A 13865-nucleotide genomic window follows, 5' to 3' on the forward strand; every position below is an offset into this window, starting at 1 on the left:
CTAATGACCCTAATGACCCTAATGACCCTAATGACCTGACCCTAATGACCCTAATGACCCTAATGACCCTGACCCCCTAATACCCTAATAGATAACTTAATAAAAATAAATATAGAATATTCTTATAAATAGATAATAAATTAATATTTAATTAATAAATATTTATTAAGTAAAATAAATTATAAAAATTATTAAGAAAAGACTTTAAGTAATTTATCTTAAATTATATTATACTTATCTTTTTATATCTTATTATTATTATAAAAATATTTATTAATAAGTAAAGAAATAATTATCTTAATAATATTTACTTTTAATTCTTCTTAATATTAATAATTATTATTTATAATAAGTAATATATAATAATTTACTTATAATAAGATTTAGAGTAAGAAAAAAAGAGAATAAAAAGATACTTAAATAATATAAAGAATTTTATAATATAAGAGAATATCTAATTTAAAGAAAAAAATAATAGTATTAAAGTTTCTTACTTATATAATTTAAATAAGAAAAAAAGTAATATTTATATATAAAAAATTATAAAAGTAACTAGTCTAATTAAAATAAGAGTTTAATTAAAGTAAATAACTTAAATAATAATAATAATAATTATTAGTAATATATCTCTTATTTTTTATATATAAGATTCTAATTATTCTTTAGATTAATAACTTTAACTAGCTATAAAAATCTATAAAAAATAGTTAAAATTAGTAGAATACTAGATTATTAAGAAGAAATAACTAGATTATTATAATTTAAGACTAGATTTACTTTATAAGTTAAAGAAGAAACAGGAAATATAAGAATTTTATAACTTTTTATTCTAGAATTTTATATAATTTAAATTAATTAAATTAAGAATTTTATAAAATATCTTTTATTAGGCCTATCTCTAGTCTAATAATTTTAATATATTCTAGTAGTTATTATAGTACTAGTAAAATTCTAGAAAAATATATTCTTATTTAAGAAGAGACAGTGTTATCAGATAATATAAATTATAAATCTTTAAACTATGTTTATAGGTGGTACTATTACCTGGAATATGCCTATTAGACTATATCTTAACCTGACTAGTAGTTAATAGTCAGGTTATGATTAAGGTATAATAATCAGGTTAAGGTAAGGGTCCTTAACCTGGCCTGACCTGGCTATTACCCACTCTACTTATAATCTAGTAGTAAAAATATAATATATTAAAATTTGAATAGAATCAAGATAATATTTATATAGAATGGAATTAAAAGTAAATAATTAATTCTAATACACCCATGACCCGGCTCAAAATACGCTAAAATTAATTCTAATGCACTGCATGGGTATTACCGCCATTGGATAAAGTCAGTGCTATCTAGTAATATAAATTATTAAACATAAAATCATGTTTATAGATGGTATAATTACCTGGAATATGCCGATTAGATTCCCTTTCAAACCATGTTTGTATTCAATTCTCGAGTACGCCGGATGAACCTATATGAGCTTGTGATATGTTTAAAAGAGTCAATATACAGATGAGTTCTTAAATCACCAATTGAATTGCATATAAGAAGCTTTGAAAATCTCCAAGTTCTTTGTAGTTGTGTACACAGCTACTTAAACAGGCTGATGCTTCTCCAGTAATTCACATACGCCCGTACAGTATCATCTCCCACCGGATCCATGCACGCCATCGTCCGACTAGCACCACGCGAGACACTCGTATTGAGAATAACAGACCCGCAGGACATTTTCAAAAAGTCGCTTCGAAGAAAATCAATCAGATTAACAGCAGGATTCTCTGGTCCCGGTGCAGACGCAACATGATCTAACCATTCGCTGTGCGGGATAATAGACGAGTGCGGGATTTGCAATTCTTCGCAGAGCAGGGGGACAACATGTTCCCAGCCCTGTCGAATTGCGTTCTCGAGATGGTAAACTAATTGCAGCGGTTGTTCGTGGAAGAGAATCTCGCTGAGGGCCTGAGATGCGGAATCGACGGGGAGCCAGGCTAATGTCTGGGCATGTTAGTGAGGAAAGTAAAGATAGGTATGGATAGAGGACTTACGCCGTGTAGATCAGGGAATTTACCCAGCTTCTTAGAGGAAGCGCAGACGGCGACGAAATGCTCGTTGGGATTCCAGTAACCACCTCTGGCTCCAGCTATCTGGCCGACTCGGACCACTCCGGCTTCGAGCTCGGGATAATCACTTGCTGCACGTTGAATCATCTTTTCACATACGAGCTTGGCCTTGGCGTATCCTAGATCCAGTGTTGAAGCCGGGTGATCAGGAATAATCTCAGGAACTATCCTTTGCCCAGAGAGAGATGGATAATTGCCGACCGTCGAGATGGATGATATGAATAGCAATCTCGGCTTCCGTGTAGGATAATAAAAGCGAGCTGTACGCGCTAACTCCACCAGGTTCCACAGAGTCTTGAACGAGGCATCGTAAGACCCAAGGCCCATCTTAAAGTTCATTGGCCACGCCATGTGCACGATATGCGTCGTCTGCGTTGCCAGACTCTCGTAGTCTTCCTTGTTCAGTCCGAGCCATTGGGCTGCTGTGTTTGTCTGATGTACGTCGACCTTGGCCCAGGAATCATCACTAAATGAAATATTTCGAGAGCTGAGGGCGCGTTTCTGAGCTTGCAGTGCGTCTCCTTTGCCAGATCTGTTCAGACAGATGATACGACTGACGGAGTAGTCGGCAAGGAGCTGGCCAAGAAAGAAAGATCCCAAGCTACCTGTGGCGCCGGTGAGCACCACGGCTTTGTCTCGTGTGTCGCCTTTTCGAACGGTATATTGATCGACTAATTGGTCAAATAGCTGGGTCTCGGTGAGTACTCCGTTAGTTGTAGCTTTCTTGGGGAAAAGTGCATCTACGAGGCTGGCAATCGATGGATAGCGGTACACAAAGTCGTCAGCAATATTGGCCACTGGCAGAAGATTTCCGGACTCCGAGCCAAAGGCAGAGTGTGTTGCCCGTACCGAGCCTTTCAACAATCTGCGCAGCTTCGTTGCCTGTAGACTGTCCATACCTCGCGCAAAGAAGTCGCCCTCGTCTCGCCAATCCTCGTCATAGACTGGCCACGCCGTGCTTTCTGCCACAAGAGCCCTGATGCTGGCTAATGGCAGCGACAGATCTAGTGCTGGTGCGACAGCCACCTCCAGATTGCGGTATACAGCAGCTATCTCATCTGCGTATTTCGTCGCAACTGCCTTCCGCAAGATAGTTCCCTTGTCTGAAATCGGAAGATGCCCTGGAGACACGACTAACACAGCAGCCGGCGAGGTGATTTTGGCATGTGCATCCATCTGCCGACCAGCCTCCTCAATCGCAGGCCAAATAGATGCCTTGAAATGCTCCACCTCGTTGACATCGAGCTCATGAGCAGCCTCGATAATCACGCCCAATTCGAACTGACCTTCCCCGTATGCCGTTGCGTTTTTCACCCCATCTTGCTGTCTCAGCAGAGACTCCAGAATCGTCGGCCGAACTTTCTCCCCTGTCGCGAGGCATATCAGGTCGTCAGTCCGTCCAGCAATGGAAAATTCCAACTGTGACATGTCACTCCCAGGAATGTACTCGGTGTCGGTGACGATGAGATCCTGCAGCTCGAAACGCTGGTTCCAGCCAAACGGCACCATGCTCAGCCTATACGCGAAGTGGACTTCGGCGTCAACACGACCCAGTCTGACTTGAAGCGGTCCGAGAATGTCATTTCGCAATCGCAATCTTCGCCAATTGTGTCCCTCGCCCGGGGTGAAGAATGGTGTCATTGGACCTGTCTCGGTGGCGCCGTACTGGCCGATCAGTCTGACGCCGGCAGTTCCTAGTCTCTGTCCAACTGATTCTTTTGGCATGCCGCCCCCGAAGCCGACAAAGTCAAGTTGAGCGAGAGCTTCATGCACCTTATTGTTTGGTAGACTTTCGATTTCCTCCAACATGGAAGGTACAGTTAACAGTGAGCTCGCACCGGACAGTTGGAGGAGATCGAGAACTGATGCTCCATTTGGAACCATTGACGGAGGCGGAATGCACACAGTCTTTCCGGCCCCTAGCGAGAGACAGACTGCCACGAAGCCAAAGCCCTGTTGAATGGTTAGCGAGATTCAATGTTCAATACCACATGTCGAAACTAACGTGAAATAGTGGCAGTGTCGAGAAGGTCAGACCGCGTGCCTCAGCGTCTAAAGTAAAGCTATGACATGTCGCATAGCCCAGGAAATATCTGTGTGAGCAGGGTATTGGCTTTGGGAGTCCTGATGTCCCAGACGAATGGAGGATGACAACTTGGCGATCCTCTTCAGACGCAAAATGGCCTGCATGCGCAGCAGCACACATGGATTGGCCTTGGTCTGTAGTGTCCTTAAGAAGAAGTGCTTCCCACTCATCTGCCACACGAATAGTTGCTCCAGTTCCCCCCTCTGAGGGAGATATGGCTTCAGAGGCGAGCCCCTGTAACCTCAGAGAAGCCACAACAAGCTCCGCACCCGTCTCTTGCAGCAAATGACGCACAGCAACCGAACTCAACCTTGCCGAGAGAAGCATAACCGGCACGCCCATTCCCATGCAAGCCAGTACATAGATGACCAGCCCGATATGGCTCTCCATCAACACAGCAACCGGAGCGCATTTTTTTAATTTTCCATCTGCATCAACTGTAGGGGCATGAAGGCCATATTCCTCTCTGAGTCTGGCCTGGCAGCGCACGATGGCATGTTGTAGATTTTCATAGCTCACTGATACGAAGGTGTGATCTCGTGTTGTTTGAATGCAGAATAGATGCTGTGGATTGTGTTTGGCGTGGAAATCGACTAGATCTGGGAGTGTACAGATGCTAGTGTCGATGGCATCTAGGCTGATCTTGGGTGAGATGAAGATAGACATTGTGTGATGGGTTGATGAATGGAGGCAGGTTGCTAGATAGAGCCGTCTGTGGCTGTAATAATACTCTCTCGTTGATTATATTCCGATAAGGAGGCCTGACTCGGGTCCGGTGAGTGATCATGCTGCTAACAGCAACAAGGATCCAGTTCCAGTGCTACATTGAGGCACTAGTGGCTGTCAGCATTGGTGCCTCATGGTCAGATTTTGAACTGGGTGGAATTCCTCCGGTCGAGTTGCTGCTCTGAGATTCACTACTACGTAATTACTAAGAATGTCCTCATTTTATAGTAGTTATGGTATAGTTTTCATCTAATGCGTTTATGTATACAGACATTTCTATCATCATCTAGTGAACATTTATTTGTTGTTAATAATATACTGAACCTTGAGACCAGCACTGTGTTTCAGCATACTGCCCATAATCCTATGGGCCACACTCGGATCTACTTGATCCAAGGTCAGGGTGACGCTTCCTTTCTGCTTCTCCAAGATATTATCGCCACCATGTATTCCGTGAATGTCGATATTATGTAGTCGGTCCATAGCATTTCTGTCCTCTGCTTTTCCTGGTATTCTAGTATTAGGCTGCACCACGCTAGGAAAATAGTGTTGATTTGCAGCGTTGTCCCACCACGGAAACTCGGAACCAGGCGTAGTTGATGCCCCCTCGAACGGATTGCAGGGCGAAAGCCACTCATTATCTGGCATCATTGGTCCCTGCTGCTGCATTTTTTCTGATTGTCCAAGCCAGCTCTGGTCAAATATATTACCAGCGCTACCTGGTGTCAATGGGGTAAAGTGTTGAAAGCCAGTGATACTGGGTGACGACCCAAAACCGAGATCCGGGAGAGCTAGGATATCTTGGTTGTCGATATATTCGCCTTCGCCCTCAGAGCTACTACTACTATCACGGCTGTCTTCGTTCTCATCTCCGCATAATATCTCGTCATTTGAGATGGGCGTCTGTAGTTGCGCGGGTTCTCCGGTGTTGGTTCTACTCCGGCTTCTACGGCCAAGAAGGAGGCTCCTAGAGGAGATCAGCTTGCGCTCTTTGGATATGAATAAGATGACTCACCGGTTCCGTATGTCGTGGTTCGAACGATCCGGCAACACAGACACACTAATCTGCTTCCAGTTGTTGCCGTACGTTTTGATAGCCGCTAACAGTTTCTCGTCTTCTTCGGGCGTCCACTCCGTGTGCTTCAGGTCGGGTCTTAGAACGTGTTGCCAGCGTTTTGCACACTCTGTCATCTCATGTCAGTGTACATTGAATTAAATCGATTCGGTATAACTTACGGTCCGCATTACGACTCCGCACCATGGTAGCCACGCGAGACCATCTACACAATCAGCAAAGTCAAGCACCCACAGAAGTGTCATAACATACTTGAACCCCAGCTGCTGCACCGCATGTTGTAATCTCTCATCCTCATCTCGTGTCCATACACCTTTTTGAATATCCTCTTGCACCTTTGACCATCGCTTGCGGCAGTCTTTGTTGGTACGGCCAATTAATGATGAGGAAATATCGTTCCAGTTTGGTACGACGCCGCCGTCTCTGCATACTGTGTCAACTGGTTAGCTTGATCATTGCATTGTATCTACCATGAGGCTGGGGTGGTTAGGTACATTGTGCTTGTACTGCATTCCTGAGCAGGTCATCTTCCTCACTCGTCCACCACCGTCTTTCTCGAGTAGGAGGCATCTCTAGATATAAAATAATCTCCGTCTATAAGACAGTCGTGAAATATTAATCAGAAGTAGTAAAGGTGTTAATGAACTAGATATCATCTCACCCGTGCAGACCAGGTTGGTTATATATTACCTCCCGTCAGCTACAGGCTGGCGGCCTAAGCAAATCATTGCAGCAAAATTTCCCTCGAACACGCTCGAACAATCATAATCACATCCTCCAGGCTGAGGCCATATGTCTTGCAGCCTTGCTCAGCCTCGCTATTCATATTAGGGGTAACAAGGATAATGATAATAATAGAAACCCTACTCCATGCCTATTCCTGATTATACAGAAGGAACACCATCTCACTCAATCAAATAAAATTATTGTGAGTCCCGATGGGCCCCGCAATTGTCCAGTGAACAGTGCAAACCGTCCAGGAATAGCCCCTCTCTGCAGCGTCTGCGCCAGGTGCGCAGCCAATCATGTGGGCAAATTGGCCGAAATTGTTTAGGCCTGGCTGGAGATGGCCGTGAGAAACAGTGTACTCTGGTCACCCCGGATGAAAACGCTATTCAATACTAAGGTAGGATTTACTCAACATCTTGATTACTACATAGAGCGGCCTCGACGATCAGCGGTATCATTGTAGCTATGGATTAGATGATCACAGACACTCGCTGTTGGGCTCGGAGGATCACCTAAGCGTGCATAAGCAAGCCACTGCACAATGTATATAGCCCGGCATATTGGCCTCATATTCAGGAGACCAGCGATTAGCTCTGACAAGCAGCGACCCATAGCCTTCTATAGAGAGTACAATCAAGGCTTTTTATAACTTTATCATATGGCATACGGCGCATCTCCTTTGAAGAGCTAAACCAAGAAATAATATTATCCATATCATCTTCTGAAAGCTTCAGACGACAGTGAGGGGCCTGATTGAGGGGCTTGGTGGTACTAAGTAAACTATCATCTTGGCTGAATGAGGCACTTAGGAAATTCAAAAAAGAGCAATTATTTCTATTTAAACAATACTATCATTGTGTGATTAAAGAAGCTAGATAAGATCTTAAGTTGATGTAACTGGCCGGAACAATTTCCCACATTCCATAGTAATGAATAGATAGTCTAACAAGATGGTATTAACTAACGGTCCGCAACTTAAAAACTAAAACTAATTACGCAAAACGAGGTTCTCTACTTGCACTGCTCGATACAACCAGGCTGTACAGACTCCAACATCTCAACCAGCTCCTCCCAAATATCCTTCTGCAGTTTCTGGCCCTCGCGATCAGTAAGCCACGTCGGCACCCAGAACTCCTTAATCTTGCACCCAGACAGTAATTTACCGTGACCTTCTTCACCGACGACCAGTCCGTGCAGGAAGGTTCGGCTGCCCACTTCGGCAGATCGCGCCATCATCGCCTTGATTGTCTCGTGCATGATCTTGGTGAAGGTTCGGGCGTCGCGGCCTAGTCCTGTGCTGCAGAGACCGGGCGCGACCATGGTGATCACTACGCCTGTGCGCTCGACGGGGCAGAGCGCTGCGAATTGACGTACGGCGCACTCTTCCACTAGCTTGGTGAGGGCGTATCTAGCACATGTTAGTAGTACATCCGGAAGATTGGCGGAATGTAAATGTAGATAGAAGATCTCACCTTGCATCCATATTCGCCCGCTTTTGGTCATTCAGTCCATCAAAAACACCACCGTTACGGCTCTTGTCCATCTCAGCCTGGACCGTATACCCGAGGACACTGACAATAAAGACAAGAGTAGGCTTGATGTTGAATTTCGCCGCGCTCTCTTTCAGCTTGGGCATCATGAGAACACCCAGGAAGATGGTGTTGACCACGTTGACAAAAATACTCGACTCCATGCCCTCGAACTGCGACCATGCGTCGATCATGATACCAGCATTGCAGATGAGGCCGTCGATCCGGTCCATCTCTTCTGATACGCTTTTCGCAAAACTCTGCACCGACGCGTATGTCGACATGTCGATGTGTCGTACCTTGGGGGGTCAGTCTCGCACATCACCCTTATTATTTCGCAGAAAACATACCTGAACAACGCCCTTTCGGCTAGTTGTCTTCTCGATTTCACTCTTGGCTGCTTCTCCCGCCTTGAGATTCCGCACAGCCAGCACGACACACTCGGCTGATGCGGCGACGAGATGTTTTGCCGTCTCGAGGCCAAGGCCGGAATTGCCGCCTGTGATGATGTAGGTCTTGCCGATACATGTCTTCTGGTCTACCAGAATCGGCAGCTTGCGGTACTGCTCAGCTGCTAATCGAAGCATCACCATTTTGGCTGTTGTTTGCGCGTCCGCAAGAATTAGCTTTTATAGTATGAGGGTGTGGATAGAAAATAAACAGCTGAAAATAGATAAGCTGTGAAAACAAGTAATAAGCAGAAAGAACAAATCCCCTTCGAAGGAATGGTGGCGTATTCAGTTTATATATTGTAAATAAACAAAGCATAAGCTATCCTACGTTGTATTTCTACCTTAATCCTCTCATTTCCTAGACCATTCCTTGGCCCCGACGTGTTACACTTACACCGTTACCAGCCCCACACGACCCTTGCAGGTGGATCTACCTCAATACGCTAATTTTAACTCTCAGCCAATGAGCATGATATCTCCGGCCCGGCTGGATCCACTCAGCCAATCTGATATTGGCATCTGTTTTGGGACTAGCGTGCTCGGATGATAAGCGACTAGCGTGCTCGGATGATAAGCGACTAGCGTGCTCGGATGATGAGCGACTCTGGAGCCTTGTCCGTTTCCTGGCTAATTAGATATTGGTTTCCTTTTTGGGCAAGGTGCCCAGCAGCGGGTGCCTGTCTGTGCTCAGTGCCGGGTGAAGATCTTGCTCACCCAGGCTTTGCCCTGATGAGGAGTTGAGGCTTTGAGCATCTTGGCAGCGTGACTCGGGTCTCTGGTTCGGCGTTGGCGAGGGAACTAGATACCGAAACTGGGATTGCGAGGGATCTGATGTGGCTTGGCGGTTTGGGTCAGTATGTGCTCACGTCATTTTCAATACATGTTGAATAGCTGCTTGTGTTAAATTTGCACTAGGAGTATTCTTTTTATGTGGCGATAATTATTCGAAGGGAAGCAATTTGTATAGAGAGGGTAATTGTGGCCTTGAAAGAGATGGGCAGCCGGCCTTGCGATAGAATAAAGAATTCTATTAATTTGAGTCATGCAACTGCGCCGCACTTTATCGAAGGATTTCACCCAAAGCCTTAGACTCTGAGTTCTGAAGCTATCTCCTAAGCAAATCTCCTAGAACACGAAGCGGGAAACAATATTTACCAAATCAAATACATTAACTATTCGCAGATTCATGAGCTATCCATAGAACAATCATAAAACCAGATACCATAAAATCAGTAGCTACTCCTCGACACACGGCCCCTGGTCTTCCCAGAAGCCACAGGCATCTTATTAACAGACGTTCCAAGCTCCAGGAAATCATCCGCATCCCAGTAATTATTACGAGAGATAACTCCCCGCATATCCTCGCTGCAGTTGACGTGTCTGCCAGCTAGCCACTCACGCCGTTCGCTGATCAGGTAGACTAAGGTTTCGCTGGCCACTTCTGGTTGATCAGTGTTTGGTCAATGTGATTTTGGGGGTTTTACTTACTCCGTTTGACTGAATCTGATTCCTGGGTTTGTTTTTCCTGAGAGCCAGGCTGTAGTGAATATGCCAACAGTCCGTCGTTCCCGTGCTCGAGGGTCAGATCCTCGGAGAGACGCATCATTGCTAACTCGGACAGATAATGCGAGGTAGATGGGGATTGGGGGGAAGAGCTGGGCGGAATGACATAGACAATAGTCTTGTCGGTTCCCTTTAACAGCAGCGGCAGCAAAGTGCGCGCGACCACCAATGCTTCTTTGACATTCATCTCCCAAGTCTTCCACCACGCGTCAGTATCGCTGGTTTCAAACGGTTGTACCTGAGATATCGTGTTGATCAGAACATCGACATGTCCCCATCGTGAGTGGATCTGGTTAACCCCATTCTCGAGACTAGCGGGATCACCCACGTCGAGCTGTAAAGAAGATAGCTCCGGCGCTGGTCTCCCGGCCTCGATAGCGGCCGCGGAAGCTCGTTCAAGGGTCTCTGAGAAGCTGGAATTGAAGCTGTCCATTATAGCGATGCGATCTGCTCCCGCTGCGACGAAGGCGATGGCTACTGCTTGGCCTAGGCCGTTGGCAGCGCCCGTGATAACTACCGTCTTGCCGTCGCATGGTGCTGATGGTGGCATTGCGCTGGGGCTCATTTCGTTTTGATAAATGTGAAAAACTAACTGAGAATAGTATCTGGGTCTTAGATTGACTAGATTGACTACGACACTGACAGATTCATATTATTCTAGTTTTATCGCACATCAACTCGATGCGCAAATGCTTATTCTCGCCATCTCAGACCCGAGTCCCGCCTCCATCACTGGACCCGAGTCACGAACCTTTCAGCCTTGTAAGGCAAACTTGCTATTCCATATGCCTGATGTGCCCCATGCAGGTCCTCACATCACATATGCACTCCACTTGCAGGGACGTTAGGGTCCAAAATCGAGGGACTATTTATAGCTGAGACGATCGATTGGCTTCGATCGCTGTCACCCATAGCCTAATTTCTGCAAGAAGGATCACTGTCAGCACTACCCATAGTGGCTTTCAAGTGTTCAGCAACCTAGAAGAGCCGCGCAACCATCTCACATTGAAGGTTATATATCTGTACTGTACTCTCAGTGCTTGTTCTATCTCTACCTCACTTTGAAAATTAGTTCCTGCAGAAATGGTCCGTTTTACTATTCCGCAGGCCGTGACGGCGCTGCTGGCTGCCGTTCAGACTGTGTCTAGTACCCCGTTCACTGTTGGACGACTTGATCAGCGTAGTGCCTCTCCCCCACACAGCTCTGTGTGGCCTTCGGCATTGAATGGTCAGGTTTACGGCGAGTCTTGGCCGGAATTTGCCAATAAGACCAAGCGGTGGTCGTCGTACAGGGCGCCAACGTTTGATGAAGTCTTTCTCCCTGAAAACGAAAATGATCTTTCCTTGGGTGTAAGTTACTTTGCCCCTGTGTTGAGTATAGAGGCTAATCGCAGGAACTGTAGCTCGAATACATGTCGAGCAAGAATATGTCGTTCCTGGCCAGGTCGGGAGGGCATGGATATTCTCCTACTCTCCAATCCATCCAGGATGCCGTCTTGATTAACCTCGAAAACTTCAACTATGTCAATGTGCAGGACAAAGGCACCGTCGTTGTTGGCACAGGCGCTTATTTCGGTGACTTGATCGACACCGTGGGTGGGGCTGGAAGAGAGCTGAGTACGTCCCTGATGAGCACTAGTATTTCATATCCATTCTAACCGTCGCAGCCGTTGGATCATGCCCGTGTGTTGGCGCAACTGGTGCTATGCTCGGAGGAGGATTGGGTCGTCTCCAAGGCCTGTACGGACTAACTAGCGACGCTCTCCGCAGTGTCCGTTTAGCGTTGTGGAATGGTACCATCATTGAAGCCTCTGCTACCCAGCACCCTGATCTCTTTTGGGGTATCCGAGGCTCTGGCCAGAACTATGGCATTGTGTTTGAGTCGACGTACGAGACTTGGCCTGCGACCCATGGAGGCATTCACTACAGCGCCGACATGACATTCGCCAAGAGCGAAATCAAGCAAGTCACCGAGATTATCAACAGTCTGACCACTCCGGCTCTGGAAGATAAACTGGCTCTTCTTGTCTTCCTTTCATTGAATGCCACCACCAACGATGTAAGTAAACTTTCGTCCTACTCAGAGTACGCTCCCTAACCAATGTAGCTCAACATGGTCGTCAACATCGTCTACCCCGGCCCCGAGGAAGAAGCCCGAAAGTACACCAAGCTCTTCTCACCCTACAGCCAGAGCCTTCAAGAGCACATGCTGAAGTGGCAACAACTCCCCGAAAAGTCCGTTCTCGGCCTCATCCCTTTGTCCTGCGCCTCAGGCCCACGATACGATCTGTACGCTCTCAACGCCAAGACCCTCGACCCCGCAACATGGGTTGAGTTCGGCAACGAGTTCGAATCCTTTATGCAAAAGTACCCCGCCACCAACGGCTCGTCCGTCATGATCGAGACGTTCCCGGTACAGGGCATGCAGGCGCTCGGCAACGACTACTCTGCCTTCCCCCACCGCGACTACTTTGAAAACGTCATTGAAATGATCGGAGTCTACGAAGATGACAGTGTCGGACAGGAAGTTGACGATTTTTTCCGCGCTTGGCGTGACAGATTCGCTAATACCTCTGGTTATGATAAGCTCCATGTCTACCAGAACTATGCTCATGATGATGAGCCGTTGTCGGCTCTTTATGGATACCAGGACTGGCGTCATGAGCGCCTGACAAAGCTCAAAAATGCTTATGATCCTCACGGTTTCTTTGATGGGTACCACGCTGTGCCTTTTGATATTAGCAAGTGGACCTAAGCATGAGACTATTATTGATCAACAAACGACCTACAAGAATATCTTCTTGCTTATTCTGATCATATGAGGTGTGGTATAGATTTCTTTACTTGAGTTTTACTTAGAAGTGTTGAATGGCTCTCTGTATATATTCCTCTTGATCATTGGGGAGAACCCCGCATTGCGCTTATATATATCAGTGACCCATCCACACACACATAATTCATTAACGCCCGGCAGCTGAGCCGAGAGAGTAACTATCACTAATCTACTAATACATGCATGTTTAGATATACGCCGTGTCTTCTTAAAGTGTATATAGTACTTTCTTCTATATTTAATATCTGAGCTTCAAATCTTATAGTCAGTTTCTATAAAGTATTATTAGTTAGTAGACTAGCTTAAAGATGCTTCTTCAAGTATTTAATATTCTATTCTTAGTAGTTAAAGCATATTCATTATCTGTTATAAGATATTAGGAATTAGTAAAAAGAGATATTTTATTTATTTATTAGTAAGTCTAGATAATCTCAAGTTTAGACCTCCAAATAGGGCAGATCCAGATCTAAAAGTTAGATCCAGATCCAGATCTACTGGATTTCTGGATTAAAGAATTTAGGGTCTCGGGGCGGCATTGCGGTGTCGCGTTTCCATCCGTCAGGGACCGTAGCTCGTGTCGAACGTCTGGAAGGGTGGTACCGAACTCTTCTTTGAGGGCGGTGAATTCTGCCTTGACGTTTTGGAGTTCTTCCTTGTGTGCTTCGTCTCGCTGTCTGATCTCCTTCCTGAGTCGTCCGAGTTCCTGTAACAATTCCGAGGCGTCCGGGTCCTCGCTCTCCGTCG

At 45.7% G+C, this 13865-nt stretch overlaps 4 protein-coding genes across 4 annotated transcripts; 1 reads left to right on the forward strand and 3 right to left on the reverse strand.

Moving 5' to 3' along the window:
- Positions 1 to 1582: 1582 nt before the first annotated feature.
- P168DRAFT_269701 (putative NRPS-like enzyme) lies at positions 1583 to 4880 on the reverse strand (the record flags this gene model as incomplete). Its single annotated transcript, XM_024835156.1, has 3 exons — positions 1583 to 2003; positions 2054 to 4047; positions 4130 to 4880. The coding sequence occupies 3 exons, from the start codon at positions 4878 to 4880 to the stop codon at positions 1599 to 1601; spliced, it is 3150 nt and encodes a 1049-aa protein (XP_024692035.1). The 3' UTR covers positions 1583 to 1598.
- A 2822-nt stretch (positions 4881 to 7702) lies between these two features.
- Positions 7703 to 8953, reverse strand: P168DRAFT_311104 (NAD(P)-binding protein). Its single transcript, XM_024839460.1, has 3 exons — positions 8624 to 8953; positions 8217 to 8572; positions 7703 to 8152 (listed from the first exon to the last, which is right to left on the reverse strand). The coding sequence occupies exons 1-3, from the start codon at positions 8864 to 8866 to the stop codon at positions 7756 to 7758; spliced, it is 996 nt and encodes a 331-aa protein (XP_024692036.1). The 5' UTR covers positions 8867 to 8953; the 3' UTR covers positions 7703 to 7755.
- A 1001-nt stretch (positions 8954 to 9954) lies between these two features.
- On the reverse strand, positions 9955 to 10853 carry P168DRAFT_318904 (SDR family NAD(P)-dependent oxidoreductase; the record flags this gene model as incomplete). The annotated part of the gene is made up of 2 exons (XM_024840232.1): positions 9955 to 10166; positions 10214 to 10853. The coding sequence occupies 2 exons, from the start codon at positions 10851 to 10853 to the stop codon at positions 9955 to 9957; spliced, it is 852 nt and encodes a 283-aa protein (XP_024692037.1).
- Positions 10854 to 11371: 518 nt separating this feature from the next.
- On the forward strand, positions 11372 to 13043 carry P168DRAFT_237967 (FAD-binding domain-containing protein; the record flags this gene model as incomplete). The annotated part of the gene is made up of 4 exons (XM_024833588.1): positions 11372 to 11638; positions 11692 to 11905; positions 11956 to 12347; positions 12396 to 13043. The coding sequence occupies 4 exons, from the start codon at positions 11372 to 11374 to the stop codon at positions 13041 to 13043; spliced, it is 1521 nt and encodes a 506-aa protein (XP_024692038.1).
- Between the last annotated feature and the right edge of the window lie 822 nt (positions 13044 to 13865).

The sequence above is a fragment of the Aspergillus campestris genome (assembly GCF_002847485.1).
Source record: "Aspergillus campestris IBT 28561 chromosome Unknown P168scaffold_7, whole genome shotgun sequence".
NCBI classification, from domain to species: domain Eukaryota; kingdom Fungi; phylum Ascomycota; class Eurotiomycetes; order Eurotiales; family Aspergillaceae; genus Aspergillus; species Aspergillus campestris.